At 39.0% G+C, this 24,159-nt stretch overlaps 1 protein-coding gene across 1 annotated transcript in view; it reads right to left on the bottom strand.

Moving 5' to 3' along the window:
* Positions 1-24,159, bottom strand: part of wdfy4 (WDFY family member 4) — a 71,637-nt gene that overhangs the window by 33,257 nt on the left and 14,221 nt on the right. Inside the window, exons 6-41 of the mRNA XM_038296454.1 lie at positions 23,259-23,448; positions 22,918-23,107; positions 21,143-21,303; positions 19,711-19,943; positions 19,474-19,607; positions 19,140-19,270; positions 18,845-18,946; positions 18,140-18,330; positions 16,545-17,278; positions 16,336-16,429; positions 15,114-15,328; positions 14,932-15,035; positions 14,136-14,346; positions 13,955-14,031; positions 13,666-13,884; positions 11,792-11,970; positions 11,470-11,701; positions 11,022-11,173; positions 10,820-10,931; positions 10,543-10,733; positions 10,304-10,456; positions 9,775-9,848; positions 8,221-8,382; positions 8,040-8,134; positions 7,868-7,961; positions 7,532-7,731; positions 6,652-6,818; positions 6,451-6,570; positions 6,190-6,363; positions 5,956-6,105; positions 4,598-4,724; positions 4,363-4,511; positions 3,961-4,199; positions 3,182-3,297; positions 2,902-3,093; positions 2,716-2,822 (exon numbers count right to left, since the gene is read on the bottom strand). Of these exons, the coding sequence (XP_038152382.1) occupies positions 2,716-2,822; positions 2,902-3,093; positions 3,182-3,297; positions 3,961-4,199; positions 4,363-4,511; positions 4,598-4,724; positions 5,956-6,105; positions 6,190-6,363; positions 6,451-6,570; positions 6,652-6,818; positions 7,532-7,731; positions 7,868-7,961; positions 8,040-8,134; positions 8,221-8,382; positions 9,775-9,848; positions 10,304-10,456; positions 10,543-10,733; positions 10,820-10,931; positions 11,022-11,173; positions 11,470-11,701; positions 11,792-11,970; positions 13,666-13,884; positions 13,955-14,031; positions 14,136-14,346; positions 14,932-15,035; positions 15,114-15,328; positions 16,336-16,429; positions 16,545-17,278; positions 18,140-18,330; positions 18,845-18,946; positions 19,140-19,270; positions 19,474-19,607; positions 19,711-19,943; positions 21,143-21,303; positions 22,918-23,107; positions 23,259-23,448 (6,171 nt within the window). The remainder of the gene's footprint in view (positions 1-2,715; positions 2,823-2,901; positions 3,094-3,181; positions 3,298-3,960; positions 4,200-4,362; positions 4,512-4,597; positions 4,725-5,955; positions 6,106-6,189; positions 6,364-6,450; positions 6,571-6,651; positions 6,819-7,531; positions 7,732-7,867; positions 7,962-8,039; positions 8,135-8,220; positions 8,383-9,774; positions 9,849-10,303; positions 10,457-10,542; positions 10,734-10,819; positions 10,932-11,021; positions 11,174-11,469; positions 11,702-11,791; positions 11,971-13,665; positions 13,885-13,954; positions 14,032-14,135; positions 14,347-14,931; positions 15,036-15,113; positions 15,329-16,335; positions 16,430-16,544; positions 17,279-18,139; positions 18,331-18,844; positions 18,947-19,139; positions 19,271-19,473; positions 19,608-19,710; positions 19,944-21,142; positions 21,304-22,917; positions 23,108-23,258; positions 23,449-24,159) is intronic.

The following is a 24,159-nucleotide window of genomic DNA, read 5'->3' as shown; positions in this document are numbered from 1 at the left end:
TTATAAATGTTTTACTTTTGGTTTTAAACCTTTCTATAGCTCCCGGAAAGCTGAAAATCCAAGCATATCAGAATAATTGTGTCGATCTGAAAAGGACTTTTATAAAAGGTGCGTCCTTCAAAAAAGGTAGAGTGGACAAGAGTTACTTAAAAACCGAAGGAATGCTACTTAAGATTACAATACGTCGAATTGAATCATGGTCTGCATAGTGGGGCAGTGGGTATTGCTGCTGCCTTGCAGCATGACGGTTTTGGGTTCAATTCCCAGTCTGCAGCCTTTCTGCATGGAGTTTACATGTTCTCCCTGTGCATGCGTGGCTTCTGTCTTGGTACTCCGGCTTCCTCCCACAGGTGAAAAACATGAGGTTAATTGGCTTCTCTACATTTTCCTTAGGTATGCATGGTTGTTTGTCCTTGCGATGGACTGGTGACCTGTCCAGGGTGTACCCCACCTCTCGCCCCAACAGTTGGAGATAGGCACCAGCGTGTCAGAAATGGATGGATGGAATTGAATCAGTTCAGGGTATATACCCTGTAAACCAAGTCATTACACATTTTAATTTTTACCAGATTTGTTTGCTTTAAAAAAAAAAAAATTTACAACTAATGTAGGACAGGCGTGAAATGATCAATCAAGGTCTCGTTTTAACAGGAGCGGGTTGAGAGCCACCATAAGCTGGACCAAGAGACTATGTTACACTTTACCGCACATCATAAGCTCACAAGTTGTTGAATGGAAGTCATAAGTTTATGATCCACAAATTAAATAATGGCTGTTATAACTTCACAGTGGGGGATGAATGAGAAGAGAGAGGTGCGGCTGACCATAGCAGGTGATCATTTCCACACCTCTCATTTAAACACAAGCAACATTCTGCAAAGTTTAGGCTTCAAAACTGTGCCAGGATGAAGAAATAAAACCTTCCGCCATCCTCTTCCCTCCGTCTCAGCTAGAAAAAAACAATTCATCACCTTCTCTGATAGCCTGTCAGGAACTGATATGATAAAGAACAACATCAAATGAGTAATGTTTTCATCAGATTGCTACCACTGTAATTGCCAACATGATTTCTGTGGGCAAGAGACATGCACAAACAAGAACGTACACATACACTTTTTTGGGGAGTGCAAGACAGACACACAGACGCTGTAATTTCATGCCTGTGTGCCTGAGTAATATGTCCCTGCTCCCTGCTCCAGATGGCTCAACGTCTTAAGCGTTGTGGGGGAACTAATGATGTGGGCCACGTGTTTTTGGGGGGGAGGGAAAAAAAAACCCTACAACAATAAAGGCGTCTTTAACCTTCAGCAGCAAACAGTGTGCTGAGGCTAGTGTTCCCATGGATGGGCCTAACAGATATCAATTACAAAGCCCACTCAGGGGCAATCAGCTGTGATAATCCAAATCTATTTAAAGAAATAACCCCCCCACCTCCCGCAGGGCTGGACGGCCCACAGCACAAGCAGATATGTGTCTCTCGATGGGATTTTGCTGTAGTCTTTTGGGATCGTAAGGCACATGGGAGAACGTAACAACCCCTGATAAGTTAATAGAGAGACAAGTGTGTCCTGTGTGGACAAAGACCTAAAGTTGACCTAAGTTGCCCTGCATTAGCCCCAAAGGTTGATACTGGGCCTATGGTCTACCTGTTGTTTTTGTTTGTGTGTTGTTGATTTTTCTGAAATGATGTGATTCCTGTATATGCCGTTTATATTACTGGCTTGAAAATATTTTTTTTGTGTTATATCTCTTTTGAAGCCTTTCAACGTATATGTAGTTAGTTAGTTATTATCAACAAATTTAACAATTAATTAATATTGCAATCTATGTTTTGACTTTCAGTAGTTAATCAATAATCTAATTTATTAACTAATTTCTAACATGTTATATATAATAACTGAAATTGTAGTTATAGTTAAAGATCTAATAAAAGGAAAGACATTCAGATTTACCAACATTTAAGAACTTAAAATTAACTGCATAGTAACTTTGATTGTACAGTAACTGAATTACTAACTCTGTAACTGTTTGGGAAAGTAGCTGCACTGCAAAAATATTCTGAAAATGAGTTAAATTTATTAAAATAAGTGTGTTTACCCTTAATTTGAGTAGGAAAAATAAGATGATCTGCCAATGGAAAGACTCTTTTTACCCTTAAAATAAGACACATAGATATTATGCTCTTGAAATAAGAGACTGCGGTTTTTTCTTATTTTAAATGTAAATTGGCTTATTCCATTGGCAAAGTGTCTCACTTACATGCTCAATTTAAGGAAAAAAAATCATTTATTTTCAGAAAAAAATTACTAAGATTTACATTTTTTGCAGTTGTGTAACTATAACTGTATACGGCTTTGCCTAACACTGGTCACAGCAAAAAAATAAATAAATAAAACTACAAAAAAAACACACAAGATGATGATGCCCCCATAATGTGTGCCTATCTTTACAGTGATGTGCAGTTAACTTTTTTAGAAAGCATGACTAATAGCCTAGTTTGGTAACAACAGACCAAAGCATCCTCTTTCGTATGTTTTCTGCGTCTCCTATGTGACTTTCCGGCTTTTGTTTAATGATGATCTTTTTTTCATACCACTTTATCATGAAGAAAAGATTTCTGTACAATTGAAAAAAATAGCTGACCTCATTTGAAAACCCTTTAGCATATTTCCTCTGCAGTAAAAAAATGTTTTTGTATAAAGATGGAGAACACACCTCTGTTTTTATTGACTCTTGACCTTTGCCCAAAGCAGAGCGAAGAACACTACTGATGGCATTAAGTGTCCTCTGAGATCTACTGGCTGCTTTCATCTTCTGAGAGTCTGAGAAGACATAAAAAATATGAATAGCACTCAGTCAGCCTTTATCACCCTCGCTGCTTTCTGTCAAGTGCAAGCTTACCTTTATATAGCTGCCAGGCTTTGTGTGCCATCTCCTCCCACAAAGGACTAATTTCCGTCATGTTCACAGGTTTTGTCTCAATCCTAGCGCTTGCTGAGATGTCAACCTTGAAGCTCTCTTCAAGCATGTGCTGCCTTTCTGATATTACCTTTGACCAGCAGGCCTCGGCTAAGGACACCAACTGTTTATCACCTAAAAAAAAAATTAACGATATAAAAAACAACTTTTTATATTTTGTAAAGAGACAGATACTTAAAATTTTTAAGAAAAAAAATCAAACCTGTTGTGATGTCTGCTCCATTGCTGAGGGTGGACGGGGATTTACTTCTGTGAGTTAATGGGCTCGACTTTTTGATGTGACCCTTTTTTGCCACACATCCGAAACCTTCTGGATAGCTATAAAGAAAAAGTGCATTCAATTTGCTAATCAATCGAGGAGTAAAATACAATCATTAAAGAGTCAACAAGGCATGGTACAGTTTGTGGTATTAAGAGCCTACCAAGGTTTGAATCAAAATTGATGCCCATTGTTATTTTGGTTTACAATTGTTTTAATAAGGGACCAGATAGTTTATCAAAAAATTATTCTGCTCCATTTAGTTTAAATGACATATTAAATCAACACAAATAAAAAGGCTGGTCAGTACAGGAACAACTATACAAAATTAAAACAAATATCAAGGGAACCAAAAGGGTTCTGTTTAAAACAAAAAAAAGTTTTTAATATTTATATTCTTAACTGTGTGTATAAGCATGCTTTTATTTGCCTGAAACTTCACCGCCATTACACCTAAATTTCACTACAGTGGGACAAGAAAGGATCTCTAATTCTACAGACAGGAAACAAAGCCGTAATAAAAAAATTTAAAAACAAAATTAAATTTAGGAGCCGTGTTACATAATTGTTCGCAAGTTAATCTATGTGCAGCAACATATATTTCTGTCTTAAATTAAATTAAAAACACTTTGCTACTGTGAAAGGAGGGACTTTTTATTTGGGAATATTATACAGTAATAATCTAACGCTGGCTCATGTCTAGATTTCAATCCTTCCGTTACCTGCCGGAGCGAATCTGTAACAGACAGTGAAGAAGGCAGGTGATGAAGTTCACGTTAGCGTTGTAGGTCGCCATGAACACATCCCATCGTTCCATGAAGGTCTGCAATGCCACAATGACATTTTCTTTCCCTTCTTGGGATTGTCGTGGTTGGGACAGAAAGTAAAGAAAGACTTTATTGGTGCACGAGTACAGAGAGGACACCGTTTTCTCCCTTTGAGAATGGGCCTTCCCCACAGCCTAGAAGTAATGAACAGAACAATAGGACAGAAAATGCTTCAAAATTCTGGTCAATATCAATTTTAATTCCAAATATGGGTAAAAGGGTATTCAAATAGACCCAGAACATGTAACTTTGAATTCATCTAATGAAGTCTGTAATTGCCATTTGTCTCCCTCTCACCACCATGATCTGATCTGCAAGGAAGTCGAGTAAAATTTCAGAATCTCCGGTAAATATTCCATTGTGAAGTTTCTGCAGCAAAATCCTAGCGAAGAGCACCACGTTCTCCATCAAGGTACCCATTTCTCCCTCAGGTCTCTGATTGCCGTCTAACAGAAAAGGCAAAAAATTATGATAATTTTATTTCTGTTTATTTCAGATTTAGATGAAGAACAATAAGTTGTTCTTCTGTTACCTTGTGAGGTGAGGTGGGTGTTGTTATCATCCTCATGGCTGAGCACATGGATGATGTTCATGATAAGCTCCACCAGCTCAGACTGAAAACTCTGTCTCTGCTTGGGAGACATGCCATCAGGGTAAAACTAGACCAGAAAAACAAAAACAAACTTTCACTAAACATCAGGTGTAAAGATGATTGTAAATGCATTGCAGGTGAAGCTTGTTACGATGAAAACCCTGATGAGGGTTTGAGCAGTTTTTGAGCTTTCTTGCACCCTGATTGTGAATAACTTCATAAGAAACATATAGCACTGACTGGTTTAGTAAATGAGCATAGAGTGGCACCTTCTGGAGAAAAAAGAGCTTTGCAGAATTGTATTAAACTGAAGAGGCGTCATTATTAACAGAAGCACATTTGTGGTTGTGAGCATCACTTGATCCTGACTGGGATGTGCAGTTTCAATACTACAAGGTAAATACTGCGCAGGCCAGATCTTTACATACGCCAATATTAAAAGTAACAATTGATTATCAAAGAATTTCTGTATTAGTCTAAGTTTTAATATTTAGTTATATCTAAAGGCTTAGGCAATTACACTCCTAATAGAGACACATTTATGTTAAATTACACTTGTCTGTTGGTTAGGTGTAATTAAGCTCATCTATAGTTTAAAACCACCCACAGGGAAATCTACATTTTGTGATTTCAGGGTTCAAGTGTTCAGATGACACAAAAGCTGAGATATATCAATATACAAACATAAGATCAATGCTTGTATGCATTTGGATCTGATAACTCTATAGAATCTGTCAGTTATGGCAGTGGTAGCATCATTCTGGGGATTTGCAAAGTGGGTGAAATAATGATGGAGGACTTTCTCCCGCTAATAGAGGAACTGTTACATGGAAGACATATTAACAGTATAGAAATGTTAAAATACTGCTGATACATCACAGTTAAAATCAGCTATATAGCTGAGACGTAAAAAACAGGACAGATTACATAGGAGTGTGATTTAATAAGCATTTACTTCTACATAATATTTTAAAAAGACAAAATAGGCTCGTTTTATTTCTATCAGTTTTTCACCCACAGCATAGCCTTTGTTAAAACGTTTAAATACCATCGTTCTTCCACACATTAATAAAAGAAATTGCAAAAGAACAATTTCTCCAAATATCGGTTTTAATGTGCATTGAGCCATTATCAGTATATCTAATGAGATCTAATTATTTAAAATAGGCCGAAGCTGTGTTGCATATTTATTCTATCCTGGAAAAATTGATCCAAGAAATCATTAAAAGTCCCAAATGATCCAAGCATTTACTGTTTCTGTTTAGCTCTGTGAGCGATTATGTCGGATTTGAAGTTACCTCCAGCAGTAGAACTACAGGATGTGTGCTGGAGCCTGCAGACACATTAAGAAGACTGTCCATCAGCAGAATACGCATAAAATCGAGCACTGGCTTCCTGGTTTGATGAGTGCTGGGTGCGTTTTCTCCCTCACTTGTTGTGAGATTAACCTGAGGTAAGACAGAAAATAGGAATTAAACCATAGATATTACAACATGAAGACAGTGTGATCTAATCACAGTAACACAACACACCTCAGAAATCTCCACAGGATAAACAATGCTAGCGAGTGAACGCAGGAAGTCAGGTGATGTCCACAGAGAGTCTCTTGGTCGCTGGTTGTGGAGGAGACAAAGGAACTGCATCACACTGGCCGTTAGCTGCACCTCCCATGGTGCATCGCCATCAGATGGATCTGCAGAAAAAGGCTTGAAAAAAAGCAACATAAACATTCCCTTTATTGCACGTCTCTAATAATATCAAATATTCTGGAAGATGCAGGCTCTTCTTTCAACCTGAGATATAATGACTTTAAGCAGCTCCAGAAGTATTGTAGCAGCTTCAACACAAAGCTGCTGAACAGGACCTTCCAGCTGGCTCTCAATGAAAGACTGCAGAGCATCATCCAAGCTGACCTATACGTAAGATTCAATGCAACATAAAAAAGAAAAAACTGGAAGATAGAGGAGAATTCACAAGCATACATCGGAACCCACCTCTCCCTCTGTATGGTGACTCGTAGTCCTCCCAAGCAGAAGAGCAGCTAAAGCTTCATAAACATGTGGTAGGCGAGTGTGTCTGACTAAGAGTTCCTGGAGGACATCAAAACCTGGACACGAGACGCTGAGGGAACCTTGGGACCAAGTTTGAGCTCGAAGGTTGTCTGATAAGAGGCAAAGAGCCAGTGATAGGAGTTAGACTTTTTAGCTTTTAAGATTTATGTTAAGAAAGAACAATTAGTTGTTATTTTTGAAAATATGAGCTGGCCTACTCTCTGTATAGAATCAATGATGTATCATCAAGATAACAACACTGTAAGTATGCTGCATAATGTTGGAGTTTTACTGTTTAATTTTACCAGAATTTCCCCATTGTGGAACAATAAAGGGACTTTCTATTATATTCTCTAAATTCTACTCTTTGAGATACAAAAGTAAAGCCTAAATAAATATGCTGCTATTTCTATCCAGAGGATTTAAAGCATTTATGAACAACTGACTTTAAACCACCAGCTGTTGAATTTACAAAATGGATCAAGGGCATAGTAATAATGCAAAACTTATTTAGAAAGAGCCTAATTGTTTTGCCTTAAAAGATTAAAGCAGATGGATACAGAAAACTGAGCACAAACAAAATGGTGCCATACCCGAAACATTTGTTTTCCAAAATAAAATGTTAATTTTTGTTGTTTTGGGTGGTAAGAAATTAGCTCGTGTGTTTCACAAACAATAGTTAATTTGACTCTAAGCTTCATTAATCAGAACAAAAGTAACACAAGCAGGGCATTTTTTTCATAAGTTGAATAAAATCCAAAATACATCAAATGGAAGAAATTAGACAATACAGTAAGTTTAAAAATGATCAAAGTTTGTTTACCCATGACAACAAATGGTTCTACACCCTCTAGCAGTGTTCCTGGGATCACACCCTCTCTGAAGCGGCTCTGCTGGCCTGGACTGGTCAGAAACTGGGTCAGCAGGATGAGGCCCAGTTTCAAAGTGGAAGGGTGGAGGTGGGCCTGAAGGAAGAGCAGGAACCAATCACTGCCGAGGGACTGAATTACAGTTGCCTGGTGACTAATTGGGTAACAAAACAAAACAAAAATATTGTATTAATAGATTAATATTCCTTCCATGATATGATTTAATGTCTAAAACTATATTTGATTGTTTCTACTTATGTTAAGCAAAATGTTAAAGTATTGACCCTTACTTTTTTTGAAGGTTGTCTGATTTGAGGACTTCACTAAGTACAAGCAGCATCTTGTTGCGTATGCAGATGATGTTGGCTGGGCCTGAGCCCTGAGCTACAGAACAGAGAAAACAAATCTGGATCAGTGACAGATTTCCATATATCACATATAAGTATTTCTTTAACCTTTTACCTGACATGTCATTTGAAAGTTCCCCATCCAATATATCAGTGCCTTCAGATTTTTCACAGCAAGTAGGGAGGGTGTAGACCAGGAAAAGCCCAAGCCTTATAACGCATGAAAAGAGAAATGTAGAAACAATTAAATAACAATATAGGCTGTTAGTATTTAGCAAATACATTTAATAAATTACCTGCTTATGTCCAAAGAAGTCAAGTGAGCCTTTAGCAGTGAGCTGACAATGTCAGAAATAATGTCAACCCTTTGAACGGTCACAGCTGGATCACACAGCTCAAACAGTAGCTTTGGCACCAGACCGGCGCTGTGGATGACCGCGGCATTCCTCCCGTCACTGCTTGGTTATGATGAGGGAAACAGAAACAGCACCGATATCAATCACAATCTGTTCCTGCAGACAGAAAATCTAATTCAACAATCCATATAAGCGTTTAGTCCTCTTCTCAGCCTTCCTGGCTGATTCTGTTGAATGTTCCCTTGACTATTTCTGCTCTACAGTTCTGTGACATTGATGACAGGATTCTGTGTGCATTGACAGAACAGGCAATAAAGGCTGTCAATTCAGAACAAGGCACTATTTATCGCTTTACATGAGTTGTTGGCTGTGAGAATGGACAGTAAATTTGAATAAGGCTCTCCAACTCCGGTCCTACCGCCTTCTAACATTTAGATACATCTCTGTATAAACACAGCTGAATCAAATGATCTATCTTTCTAGCATCTCTTCAGGTCTGACAAAATACTTTTTAACTAGACGCTCATTTGATTCAGGTGTCCTGGAGCTGGGATGTATCAATAAACGCAGGATAGTAGACTCATTTAATCTCGCATGTATCCATCCATCCATCCATCCATCCATCCATTTTCTTCCGCTTTATCCATGGCCGTCTAAGCAGTCTAAGCAGAGATGCCCAGATTTCCCAATCCAAACACACCTCCTCCAACAGCTGTTGTTGGACCCCGAGGCAACACCAGCTCAGAAACATAGTCCCTCCAGCGTGTCCTGGGCCTTCCTTGAGGCCTCCTCCCAATAGTGCATGCCTGGAACTCCTCCTGAGAGAGGCGACAGGGAGGTATCCAGGAATAGAAGCCCGAGCCACCTTAGCTGGCTCCTTTTGACGTGGAGGAGCAATGACTCTACTCCGACCTCCTCACCCAATCTCAAAGGGTGCACCCAGCCAGCCTGCGAAGACAACTCATTTCGGCCACTTGTATTCGCATCCTTGTCCTTTCATTCATTGTCATTTCCCAGATCTCATGACCATAGGTGAGAGTGGGAACTTAGATGGGAAAAGCAAGAGCTTAATCCCCTGACTCAGCTACCTCTTCACTAGGACAGTCTGATACAGTGATCGCATCACTGCAGACGCCGTACAAATCTGGCTCAAGCTCCATCCATCCCTTACTCGTGAACATGATCCTGAGATACTTGAACTCCTCCACTTGAGACATGCTTCACTTTTGCTAAATGTATTAAAAAGCGTTTTTCTTTGAAAAGGGTGGAAAACAAAAATAAAGCAACATGATCTAACCACAGAGAGTTTGAGCATAGTAAGAAAAGAGTTGGAAGTATCAAGCTCCTTTGTGAGTCATTGAGAAGAAATTGTAGTTTTTGTGAGGCCTGGAAGACTTCCCCATGATTATCAATGTTACAAAGAATCTGGTTTGCCATGAAACTTCCAAAAAAAACACAGACTGACAGTCACATGCTGTTAACAGGGGGAATTACCTTGAGGAATTCAGGAGTTCAGCAAAGTAGTTTAGGACTGAGAGGTCTAGACTGTCTGGTGTTTTCTGCCACACCTGAAATATGGAAAAAGGAGAGATATATCACATCAGTTATTGTTCCGTTTTATGCAGTTAATAAAAAGTTTCATGTTGTTGCTTTAAGGTATAGTGGAGGATCTTCGCGAATTTCTGAAAAGACCCGCCCTCTCCACTTTAAAAAAAAAAATGCACATGCACAACCCTGTACCCACTGCCAAGAGGGAACGACTATTAAATACGTCTGAGAGCATGCACAATTAAATTTCTCCCCATGCATGCTCTATTTAAAAGTTGCTGCTTGCATTGCTGATACAAGCTTACTTTCAAAAAGAAGATTTGCAAATTTTCCACTATGTCAGACAACCACGTAGGATGGCCTCACCTAAACATATCACCAGAATGATTTTACTATTAGGAGGACGCCTTATTTTGATGATCCGACTAGTAAAAGAACATCTTACTCTATATTTTTAACTATTTTTTATCAGTACCTCCAGGTCACACAGCAGAGCCTGGAAAGCAGGTGTGTTCTGCAGGTAACCAGTTCCACAGCTCATCTCCAATGAACTTGAGAGACACATAGCAAGCTGAAAGGTTCGATGGCTGACAAGACTGCTCTTCGTCTTTAGTAGGAAGGCTAACAGCTAGAGGAAAACATCAGAACAGTAAGCACATGTTAATGCAGACAAAAAGCAACATTACAGCATTGCATCACTACGCTCAGATAAACCTTGTATCCTTCGATGCGGTTCATTTCTTCCTGCATTGCAGTGTTAGTCTCGAGCACTGAAAGAAGAACTTTAATGGCTGCATACAGCGAGCTGTCATCTGGCGCCATTGCAACAAGACTGAGAACAACAGCAGGCCCACCTACATAAAGAAAACCACTGGAAGCTGACCTGGGGATAAAAGTTCGAACACCTGGCAAAAAACAGGGAGATTAAAACATAATGAACATCAGACAGAAGGACTTTTTAATGGACTCAGTAAAACCTTAGAGTGTTCACCAAAATGTCCAATCAGGGCAGCTCCTATGGTGCGAGCTGTACCACTCAGGTGCTTGCTAATGTTTTGTAGGAAAAAAATAGGAGTGGTGTGATCTCGAGATGTTATCCCCATCTGCAGTTGTACATAATTAAGGCAATTTGTTTTTTTGTTTTTTTTTTAAACAACAGAATCGTTATGGGGAAGGTTCTTCCTCAACCCTACCTCTTTAGCAATCAGTCTGGAATCCACCTCATTGTAATCCTCCCTGATTTGCACCACAGTTGTTAAAGTGGAAGTTACGGGGTTGATGCCAAAAGAAATCCGCTCCTCCGGAACCAGCCTGAGTGGAAAAGTCTCTGGATTCGGATCAAGACCTGGACACAAGGGCAAAGACATGTAACGTAACAATGTTCTAGATCAACACTTCTTTTCATCAACTCAGTGATTTCATAATCAAATTTTATCAACTTTAAAACTAAGAAGATTGATTACTGTTCCTGCATTGCAAAAGAACAAGAACCTCTATTGAGAAAATAACAGAAGGAAGTAAAATCAATGTTTAAACAGACAAATATTCCCCATTACTAAAAGAAAAGTGAAAAAGAGCAAATTTAAAGATTTTACTTCCTCAAAACAAAACAATAGATGTGCTCCAGAAGCACAGACTTACCCGTGTTGTGCAGAGCCAGGAAGTTCCCTAAATATGCGGTGCCTTGTGTGTAAACAACACCCACACCCTCTACGTTCAACACCTCTTCGAACAGGTAGCAGGGACCCACACGCCAAACTAGAGCTGCGTGATCTTTCCACATTACTGGTGTTCCTATCAGACCATACACATCGATCACAGCTGTGGGATCCATGGAGACAAACTGACCTGGGAACGGCTGAATATACTTCATCTGATGATAGCAGGTATAAGGGAATGAGAAGCTATGATGGAATATATATATTCAGACCATGCACCCCTCCCCCTCTCTTCCCCCATCTACCTTTCCTGTTCCCACTGGCTTTCCATTGATGTAGGCTGAAGTCACGCAGCTTTTCTTCACATCTTTGGCCAAGACGACAGCCAAGTGGTGCCATTGGCCAGGGACCAACATGCTTGAGCAGCGGAACCTCAGTGACGAGGGCAAAGAGGTTGGAGTGCAGACCTCTGGCTCCATCATATCTGCACATACAGGTGCTGGTCATAAAATTAGAATATCATGAAAAAGTAGATTGATTTCAGTAATTCCATTTAAAAAGTGAAACTTGTATATTATATTCATACATTACATACAAACTCATATATTTCAGATGTTTATTTTGTTTAATTTTGATGATTACAAATGACAACAAATGAAAATCTCAAATTCATCATATCAGAAAATTAGAATATTACTGAAGACCAATAAAAACAAAGGATTTATAGAAATGTTGGCCAACTGAAAAGTATGAACATGAAAAGTATGAGCATGTACAGCACTCAGTATTTAGTTGGGCCTCCTTTGGCCTGTATTACTGCAGCAATGCGGCGTGGCATGGAGTCGATCAGTCTGTGGCACTGCTCAGGTGTTATGATAGCCCAGGTTGCTCTAATAGTGGCTTTTAGCTCTTCTGAATTGTTGGGTCTGGTGTATTGCATCTTCTTCTTCACAATACCCCATAGATTTTCTATGGGGTTAAGGTCAGGAGAGTTTGCTGGCCAATTAAGAACAGGGATACCATGGTCCTTCAACCAGGTACTGGTAGCTTTGGCACTGTGTGCAGGTGCCAAGTCCTGTTGGAAAATGAAATCTGCATCTCCAAAAAGTTGGTCAGCTGCAGGAAGCATGAAGTGCTCTAAAACTTCCTGGTATGTGGCTGCGTTGACCCTGGACCTCAGAAAACACAATGGACCAACACCAGCAGATGACATGGCACCCCAAACCATCACTGACTGTGGAAACTTTACACTGGACTTCAAGCAACGTGGATGAAGTGCCTCTCTTCTTTTCCTCCAGACTCTGGGACCTTGATTTCCAAAGGAAATGCAAAATTTACTTTCATCAGAGAACATGACTTTGGACCACTCACCAGCAGTCCAGTCCTGTTTCTCTTTAGCCCAGGCAAGACGCTTCTGACGCTGTCTGTGGTTCAAGAGTGGCTTGACACAAGGAATGCGACAGCAGAAACCCATGTCTTTCATACGTCTGTGTGTGGTGGTTCTTGAAGCACTCACTCCAGCTGCAGTCCACTCTTTGTGAATCTCCCCCACATTTTTGAATGGGTTTTGTTTCACAATCCTCTCCAGGGTGCGGTTATCTCTCTTGCTTGTACACTTTTTTCGACCACATCTTTTCCTTCCCTTCGCCTCTCTATTAATGTGCTTGGACACTGAGCTCTGTGAACAGCCAGCCTCTTTAGCGATGACCTTTTGTGTCTTGCCCTCCTTGTGCAAGGTGTCGATGGTCGTCTTTTGGACAACTGTCAAGTCAGCAGTCTTCCCCATGATTGTGTAGCCTATAGAACTAGACTGAAAGACCATTTAAAGGCTTTTGCAGGTGGTTTGAGTTAATTAGCTGATTAGAGTGTGGCACCAGGGGCCATCAATTTTGAACCTTTTCACAATATTCTAATTTTCTGATATGATGAATTTGAGATTTTCATTTGTTGTCATTTGTAATCATCAAAATTAAACAAAATAAACATCTGAAATATATGAGTTTGTATGTAATGTATGAATATAATATACAAGTTTCACTTTTTAAATGGAATTACTGAAATCAATCTACTTTTTCATGATATTCTAATTTTATGACCAGCACCTGTAAGCTACAGATAATCTCTCTGCACACTTCTGAGAGTTAGAAAGACAGACAAAGACAACCTCTGCCTTCCTTACCCAGATATGTGAATGCTTCCTCCTCTGTGGAGATAACCAGGCAGCCATCATAGGCTGAGAAAGAGATTGACAAGCAGATGAACTGTTGTTCGGTTCGGGACATGTGGCGCACTACTGACAGCAGACGGATCGGATGGGAATCACAAGCCGAGCTGAATCTGTTGATCTGGAACCAGCAGGTAAACGACAGGCCGGCTGTCGGCGGGAAGCCTCTGCATTCTTAAAAATTAAAGGGAAATATTTCACATTTTGTTCACAATTAGTTAACGTGAAATGAATTATTGCTTACCTCCTCCAATTCCACCGGTTGAGATGGAATCAGCTGTAACACCTTTCACCGTAGCTAAAGACGGCAGGAAAAGACACCTAAAGCAAACATTAAACCATGTTAAAAAGTGTTGGTCAGCACATATATTACTAAATAAAAATAAATATATGTACCGGTATGTACTTTTTTGAAAACAACTCACCCATATCCACTCTCACTCATATCAAACTCTACAAAGGCAGGAGAAGAAGAGACCCGGTGGGGTCTGAAGGTGCGCGGTGCTGTAATGGAAACCAGGCTGACAATCTGGTGGACAGGGATGGCAGAACCAATCGAAGTTGTAGGCTGCAGCAAGCTAAAGGTCCGTTTCAGTTTCTTTGGTAATGATTGAGCATCAGCCTGCGTGTTCTGATCTGGTTTAAGAAAAACTTTCAATAACAACTTGATTTCTGTATCATTTCTGAGAGGCAAACAAGAAAAAGGGTTTTGGAAGAAATCTGATGTGGGCCAAGCTGCAAATTGGTGGATGGTGTTTCCCTGGTCTATCCTCTCAGCTGGCAATAAGATTTTAAGTTTGTTAGAAGAGTAAAAACAAATGGTGTTTAAGTCCAGAGTTTTGTAAAAAGTTTATTCACACAACTAATTAGACAATTTTTTTCAGTGTTCATGGTACTATTTATTACTAGATGATTTATAGCTTGTAAAGAGCCAAGAAAATCCAAACATTTAATTCAAATAATCACCCTTGTAATAATGATTTAAGAATTATTCTTCTTGCTGCTCTTGTTCTGTAATGTATCAATATCTGTTTTTTTGCTATTTTAAATTAATGAAATAAAATTAAAAAATATTAATAAAATAAATGACTGTAAGGCCATTAGAAAAGTCAGCTAATGCTGAAGAAATGTAAATCAATGCATGAAAGAAATATTTTTAGGTGCCTTACAGAGGCTCAAAAAGTTCTACAACAATAGTGTAATTGTAAAAAAGATGTCTACCTTTTGAACATGATGTCTCAAGCGGTGGGTTAGTTTCCATAAGAACCTGCTTGGGCTTTTGCTCTGCCAAGCACATTAGAGGATCACCTAAACACAGGAACCGTCTAAAAGGAAACATACGCTAAAGTTTAGCAAATACAGCACACTAAAAACTTAAACCACAGACACGGACTGCACCTAACCTGAAATCGGAACCTGAGATGGCCTGGGAGGAGAGCTTCTCAAACATCCGCGTCACGGGTAGATGCAGGGGGTGGTTTGGAGACAGCAGCATGCTGCGGCAGTCGGTCAGGAGAGTGGACACCAGTCCTCCCTCACACATGATCTGTCGGTTTCGCTCTGATTTGAACATGGCCAGTATGTGGTGAGCCAGTGAGAACTGGACTTCCATGGAGAGCTGAAAAAAAGAAAAATGGGGCTTTAATGGAAGATGGATGAAGAAAGTCAAACATGATGTTACATTCAAGTATTAGCACTCGGATTTTTATAGTATTTTATTCAACTAAAAAAACAGGCTTCAAATGTTTTAATTGAGATTTAAAGTGAACGATTAGATAAGTATGTAATATACAAATCTGCATTTACAACAGAAGGTCTCCTTTGGTGTGACCTACTCCTACATTTAGAGTGCCTTTTTTCTTTTCTTTAAAAAATCAATAGATAAATCCCTGCTCTTCAACCTTGTGACTATAAACTGGTTATTTGTTGGTATATCACGTCTAATTTCTATAAACCTGCAGTAGATATGAGCTATTAGATATTAAAGTGAAGTTAATAGATGAATAGATGTGAAAGATCAAATATGATTACTAGTGAGAAACTACCATGAATACAGGCTCTTGTCCTTCATGCAACAGTCCAAGTGATTTATAAATGTTAACCTGTTTTTTATTAGAATATTATTCTTTTCTGTTCATATTTGTAATTAGGACTTGTTGGGCTCAACCATTTTGCCAATACTAGATAGTTTTTTCTATTCCGACCAATATTATGATTATATTATGATTTTCCTGTGCACTATATCAATGTGTTACATCAGACTTTCATTGTTTTCATGACCTTAAAGTTTTTCTTGTCTGGTGTCCATTGTTGCAGGACTTTACTGTTACTGATGTTTGGAAAAGGGCTTATTCCTTGCCTGAATGGAACTTAATGCTAGGTGCAACTTTGTATTCCTTGTCAAGCCTATTTAAGTCCATTACTGCCACCTAAAAAGTGGGAAAGTCACAGTCTTACTCTTATTAAATATGATGTGATCAAAACTGAGTGCTGCTGTAAACTTGAAATTTCATTTGTTAATTTGAGATTATATTGCAATTAACTGTCGAGCCCTATGACAATTATGTAGCCCCTCTAGGGATTCATAAGCAAAACAACTGGAGTTACCCTTGAGAGACAAGTTACCTGTGGATCTTCTGGAGCAAAAACATGAGGAAGGAGAGTCATGATCACTCGTACTGCCCCTGGATGAAGAATCACCTGATCGCATGTAAACCTACTGTAAAACATAAAAAATAAAAATCAAGTCTCAATACAACTTGATTAACAGCCTTTGTTAACTTGTCTATTAAAAAAGTTAACTTGTAAATTAAAGAGCGTATAATTATATCTACCTAAATTGGGCCACTGTGCTAACTGTTGGACTGGGTGCCATGGTTTTGGAAGTTCCAAGTTTCTCCTCCAAACACTGTGGACCGAATCCTGAGAGGACTGACGGAGGTCCAGAAATAAAAACTGCTTCACATCCTCCATGAGGATGTGAAGGTTCATGAAGTGTCTCCCTATTTTCAACACACTCACCATCAGATATTTGCCCCAATTGTAAAACCTGAGGAGAGTAGGTCCCTGTGGCAAACTGGTCGAGGTAAGAGAGCAGCCGGATACACGTCTGAAGAGTCTTTGGCAAATTTTGCTGCGGCGAACTGGAGCAACTGCCTGGGGTTGCCAACGTTTCAGCTAACTCAACAAACTGCACAAAGCTCTGCCTTGGACCATGGTTTTCATCTGAGACCATGGCACTGGAGAATTCTTCTCCCTCCCACTGATGACCTTCAAAGTGGAAGCAGCCCAGCTGGAGAAGTGCATCTGAGAGCCTTTCATAGAAACCTTCTGTTTGAAAATAGTGTGCATTTACAATGTGAAGATGGACAGCCAGAGCCATGATATGCAGCGTGAGAAGGAGGAGTTCCAGCAGCTGGGGATGCCCCAGAGTTTTCCATATTTCTCCTTTCGGAGGGTCTGAGAGAGCTCCTTCCATGTCCACCAGCAGAGATAAGAGTCCAGAGAAGCCCCCTGCCTTCCTAAAGGCGTCCCAGGAGTTGGGGCTCTCCAACACTCGAAGCACAGACTGGAAAGAAAGAGTAATAAAGACAAACATTTAAAATACAAACATCCAAGCAAATGAGCCCAAATTGATTTGACTGGGCCTAAGCTTTCCTTCAAGTCTTGACTTTTGGAAAATCTTAGTCAATTAAAAAAAAAGTGTCATGAAAAACAGATGAAACATATAGATAAATCATAAATCATTTCTTGTAACCAGTTTTTGGTGGTGAACAAAATCACATTATTTCTATTGAATTTGGAAAGCTAATCCATCAGGTAGGTAATGTGGGAGACATAACGCAGGGAAAAATGTGATTAAGTGAAACTGGAGTAATCACAATGGCTCTCAACACTCGCCAACCCAGGTCGTAGACAATCTGATTGCCACCTGCTATAACCGTGTTAGCACTAAGAATTGCTCGCATGCACGCGCCTGCTCGTGCACGCCGGCACACGTGGAGAGACAAAGAGCATCCGTGTGTGAGCGCTCCTTTTCTTGCCATCTATAAAAATGGACACATACAGTAGGTGTGTAACTTAGTTAGGCTTTAATGAGATCTTTGTCCCATTCACTGATCCGATAGAGGTGGTAATCTTCACAGCGCCACAGCACAAAACTGCCGGCCTAATCAAATCGGTCCAGAGTTAACAGCTAAATCAGTTTTAGCGAATCAATCTGCATTTGTCTGTAATTTCATCAAAGTCCCACATGCGCAGAAAATAAATTCACAAGCTTATCATGCTTTAAGTGCATTACAAATTGTTACAATTGAATATGGAGCAAGACTGCATTTAGAGTTTAACTCGAACCTCTGTACATCTGAGTTAAGTGTGTGCGGGAGGCCGGGAGCTGTCATCTATGCTTGTCTGGGCATGAGCAACATACCGACAAGAGGTCCAGCTTTAACCTGAGCTCCTGCTGCATGGAGGAGCAGAGGGATCCAATGGCTGTGCTCATGAATTCATCAGGGTTGATTTCAACGAGCTGCTCCAAAATGCTGAGCGTCGGAGCACGATACTGATCATCATCCAAGAAGATCTTTATGTAAGGCACCATTCCAAGATCTCGCAGTGACACTAAAAAACATGAGGAAAACGCTTCAATCAATAATTATACATTATTCTATATACAGGTGCAAAAAATGTTTTATTGAAATTGTATACAATGAATGAATGGAAAAAACACATATAAAGTGGCTCTATTGATAAATATACCTGCATGATGAAAAAACAAAGTGCTACACAATAATCTGTCAGATTAAGCAACAATAACATAAAACATAATTAAATCAACTCAATTTGTAAACTGCATTAATTAAAAAAAAAGTTTTACAACCTAAAGAAGAAAATACATAAAAATAAGTTAGGCTAAATATATACTTGTATAAAAAAGATACTATATACCTGTATGCAAAAAATAGAATGTGTAATCCTTTGTTTACCTCTATGACTAAAACAAAATTAATTATACTTACTTGTATAGATAAAGAAATAATTAAGATCATATCCATTTTTATTTATTGAATTCATCTCTATATTAAGGATTCATTAATGAAATTCAGTAAATGATTGAATGAATCAAATTAAATACCTGTATTTTTGATAGATCTCAAAGTAAGAGTTGAAACAACTTGAAGCATGCAGGTAGTTAGTTGCCTCTCATTTTTCTCCACACACTGAAGATGAAAAGGATCTAAAGAGCAAAAGAATTGTCCGTTGAGAAATATAACCTTGTTTAGAGATTTTTACATCCTAAGTGCACAGAAATTGGTGTGTATAAATAAAACTTTAATATGAGTATGAAGGAAAAATGTTTTGCTAAAGTTTTCAGATGTTATGTTTGAGAATTGTTTCAAAGGTCAAGAAATTCAAATGCTGGCTCTCACTCTCTTTGGACGGAGAAACAACGCCAGCTTTCCTCAGGATCTTAGCCCTCCTGCGGAGTTCTCCAAGCAACAGTTCGAGTATTCCCCAATCACTTAGCACCTCTGTTAGCATAGTGCTATGCAAAATCATCCTACAAAACAGTGAAGAATTTAAGTTTTTATTCAAGCTTTTCAGATGAGACAACGAGAAGAAAGAAAAAGTGATGTTAAAAGAATTAAAAACTGGTCACTAAAATAATCTAATAAAATAACCTAGGTAATCTGCCTCAGCCATGAAAAAGAAAGAAAAAACAAGAAATAAAAAAAATAATCTGAAATTCCTTTCACTTCTCACTTGTAAAAACACTGGAGCGCAACCAGACTAAATTCTGTCCCTGCTGCTCCACCTGTCCCAGCCCAGTTCTTCTTCAGTACACCCAGCAGGGCTCGCAGTGTCTCATGGGGTATATAGCTCATCTTAAACACCACCTGGAAAACAACGAACAAAACAAGCCGTTAAAACCAAGAATAAGAGTTTAATGATTTAAAATATATATATATATTTTTTTTTTGTAAGATTAAAAGCTCATACCTTTTCCAGCATTGAAAAGAAGATTTTCTGGACAGGCAGTGGTTTATGGGACACACGGGCAGCTACCTGGGCCAGTGACTGGACAGTCCACTCTAAAAGGAAGAAGTTAGCAGGATCCTTCTCCCAGATCGACTGGAGGGTTCGAAGGAGCTGACAGCAGAAAAGAGAATCCTGGGAATGCAGCAATGAAGCCTGCAGCAGGTGGAAGGCAGGGAGGTTCTTTACAGCCAGACCTGGGCATTTTAAAATGCATCATTAGAATTGTTTTTTTTTTATGGTTATTTTTATATATATGTATGTATGATTTCAGAAATGGTAATGGTTTAAAACTATATTCTGGGGCGTGCAGGTGGAGCAGTGGTTAGTGCGCATGACCTATGTACAGAGGCCTGAGTCCTCAACCTGGGTTCGAATCTGACCTGTGATCCTTTGCCGCATGTCTCTCCTCCTCTCTCATACCCCCTTTCCTGTCAGCCTACTGTTGAAAAAATGAGCCACTGGTGCCATAAAAACTCAACAACAAAAATGCCCTCTAACAAACTATATATAAAAGTTTTCTGTAAAAAAAAAAAAAAAAGCGCTTTTTAATCCAAAAATACAAAGCATGAAGCCTCAAAAAACTAAGTTTTCTCTGCTTTGATTGAATAAAGCCAAACAGATTTCAGCTACAAATGCATAGGATGTATCATAAAGTGCCCTAATAGCATTTATTTTGTGCATTGTAAAAAATATTTGTATAATGTTTTACATTTCATGAACAAGAAAACAAACATTGCTTGTTTTAAGTAAACAATAAATCTGTTTAATAATGTGATTCGTTTCCACTCCTAAAACTGTATTGCATTAAGTTGGTAAAAACCGCAACTCATCCCTCTGCTGGAAACAGATCTCTGCTCCTTGATGTGATGGATGGCTGCTGAGTGGCTTGATCTGTGTATGTATATTACAGATGCTCTATTTATGAGCCCTGGATGGAAGTGTGTGTGTACGTGTGTGTGCGTCGATGATAGATGACTAGCTGCTGTAGGCCAGTTGTGAATGGATGTGGGGCAACCTAACAGAGTTAGGGGGGGAGCCTCCACTTCATCATCCCAGACATAATCACCTCAGCTTCCTGTTAACCTGAGGGAGGCTGCAGACTGCAAAGGGGGCAGCAGAACGAGGGATGAGGAGTCAGGGTCTGTGGGAAATCAGCCGAGGGGGGTTGATGCAGTTAAGCTGGATTATACGAGGGCAAAAGTGCAAAGTAGGGATGAAGTGTGTGGTTCCTCTGAGTGGGCTCTCCCCTCCCTGAAACCATCTTTGCTGAGCCATGCATGTGAAACTAATTACTACTTAGTTTGGAGAACACATTTGTAAGGAGTAGCTGGTAGTTTATCCTCATGGTACAAGAAGAGATAATAAGGTAGGGTTTTAGAAAGACCTGACCTACCTTTAGTGAGTGGCGGGTCAAACCTGAAGCCAGCAGGCTGGGGATTGGTCACACAAAGAGCCACTTTCAGCTCTGCTTTCCCAAGAAAAGTAAAAGCTGCGATCAGAGCCAGCAGTTCCCCCACAGGCTGAAATTGATCCAAGGGAACACCATCTTCACAGCTTTTAATTGTAAAAAAAATAAATAAAAAATTGGTACATTTATGTATCCTTGCAATTCATTTGTCATTATACAGTAACTAAGGATGCTAACAAATCTGCTCTATGGATGCCATAAAGATACTCTGTGTAAAAATAAATGCACTCTGCATACTACAGTGCCAGACAAATGTGTTCCTTCCCCTTATCATTTCTTTCATGTGATATTTCTGTTATACATGCATCAAGCGGTTAAAAAACATGGCTGTAAGGCATTGCAATCTGGGACTGCTAGCCCTAAAAAGTAAGCACTATAGATAGCATGCAGCACCATGATGCATGTATACAGCGCCTCAGATCACTAGGTGTGGTACGCTTAACTCTTCTCCAGAAAAATTCTTGTTAGACAGATTCCAAAACAGTTCATCTAAAACCAAGTTTGCGTTTACCGTCTTGCATTGTTTTGTGAAGTTAAGAATCACCAAAACTGGAGATTTATCTCACAGTGATCATAATCAAACTTTCATAAACATTCACACTTGAAGTTAAGTTGCAACCATGCTATGAAGCAGCTTGGTTATTTTTTCCATTAAATATAGGTGGGGGAAAAAATTGCACTTCTCATACTAATTGCATTACATGTTGTTACTTGATGTTTACTTTTTAGGGCGAAGGATGCAATGCAGGGCATCCAGATTTCCAAAACTTTTGATGCATGTATAAGCTCAAATTCATTCAATTTAAACCAATGCACAACATTTTCCTCTGGTGAATTTCGACCTTAAGCTGATGTAGAGGCGTAACCAGAAAATGTTTATAAGGGTGGCCAGGCAATAACCAATGTACACTGAGTGGTGACCGAAAGCAGATCAGCACAACAACCTCAGGGTCAATCTACACTGTTCCAACAGGAAAATGAATGAGCAAAACATCCATATTTTCTAAAGTCTAAATAAAGATAAACTATACTTTCCTACAGCTTTTGCTAACAAATAGACACATATTTTAAACACCCGTGATTTCTAGATAAAAGGTATAGTGGATAAAACTTTCAGTTTTATTGTCATTACTTACCTACTTGTATCAATAAACATTCTGCCTAAAATTGTATTTACAAGCACTAATATCTACATTAATCGATTATTTGATAAGTTTTTATTAAAATTGTTATTTATCTATGATTTCACTGAAGACTCCTAGATGACTTGCAGAGACACATTTTCTCTTTACCCGATGTAAGACAGAATCTAGTTCTGAAAAGAGCATGAATTCTGTACTTGTCCTCTTTGATGTTAGTATATTGATGTGTATAATTAACCACAAAAAATTTAAATGTTAAGAATATTCTACTTGAGAGTATTACTGCTGACACCATGTATATTAGAGGGGAAAAAATGGTAGGGGTGGCCACAGAGGTGGCCAATGATTTGCTAAGGGTGGCCATGGCCACCCCTGGCCCCCATCTAGCTCCGCCCCTGAGCTGATGCAAGTTCTGTGTAATCATCAGATCATTAGAGTCATGTTTTATCTCATTTTTGCCACCAGAGACAAACCACAAACAGTATGAAGAATGCAGTGTGGTATTAGTAGAATTAAGAATGTCTTTGCTTTCTCCATTTTGCTAATGTATAATCTCACCGTTTAAGGATTTTTCTCAGGGCCTTGTAGCCATTGTTGTTGTCAAACTCATTAAAGAGTGCTGGATTCAGGTGATACGTGTCTCTTACAAAGCCAAACACAGCAACCGCCACCTCAGCTAGAAGTGATCCTGGGACTTTGGCTTTGATGTGCAAAAGGTTCTGGATACAGATTCGTACGCAGTTTTTGCCTTTGGAGAAAAGGTCAGAGATTTACACAGACACAAAAAAGGGAACCAACCCATTGCGAAATATGTTCCTACATTAAAAACACATAAAAATTTAAAGAATTAAAATAAAAGGGAAAAATTATAAATTTGCATTAGCTTTTGGTTAACTTACTTAACAAACTTGGAACAGTTTTGTCTGTTGGAACGGAAGAGACGGCTTTGAGAACACGTGATGCCTGATGCCTCCACTGTGGACTGGTCTGATCCCATAATGATGTGAGACCAATAATGAGACACTGCAGCTCCTGGGTCTCCACCAACTGTTCCACATTCTGTGGATGCTTGCAGAGTTGAAGGAAAATCTACCAAAATATGTTTAGGGGGAAGAAGATGAAGTTACTCCAGGACTCTGTGCAATATTATATCATACCCAAAAGAGATAAATAAAAATAAAAATTTATGCTACATTTTGAATGAAAAAATTCAAAAGAAAAAAAATTATGCCTAAATATTGTACTAAGAATTCAAACTTTCAAGATTCAATTTTTAAAAACTTATCTTATGTTACTTATAACTCCAGCATGGGAAGCTGAATTTTCCAGAGGACAGAATTTAGTATTTAATGAGGTTATACTGCAATTGAATTGTTCCCAATTGACAGCATGTGTCTTCCAAAAATAGAATACATTAGATAGAGAGAAATATATACATGCATTGCTGTTGGCTTGTACTGTTACATAGCACAATAATTATTTGAGGGTCCTGTTATTTTGTTATCTTACATAAAGAACATTTACAGTAAGATTTAACATCATTCCCCTAACTTAGTGTGAGGCTCAAAGTCCAAATTTAAAAGCAGCATCAGTATCATGGCTAAAACTACTGCCATCACTTATTTTTTTAATCTCTTCGAAGGAAGAACGAGACGTTTTTATGCATCTCAAAATATTTTTGATCCACTGAGTTTTCAGCTAGTCAATAAAGCATTTAAAGCTACAGTGTGTAATTTTCAGCGACATCTAACATCCAGACTGCAGACCGCAGCAACATGAAGAGAATCTTATACCAACATA

Source organism: Cyprinodon tularosa, unplaced genomic scaffold (assembly GCF_016077235.1).
Source record: "Cyprinodon tularosa strain WSP-4 unplaced genomic scaffold, ASM1607723v1 ctg37, whole genome shotgun sequence".
Lineage (NCBI taxonomy): Eukaryota > Metazoa > Chordata > Actinopteri > Cyprinodontiformes > Cyprinodontidae > Cyprinodon > Cyprinodon tularosa.
This window is presented reverse-complemented; position numbering and strand designations above follow the sequence as displayed.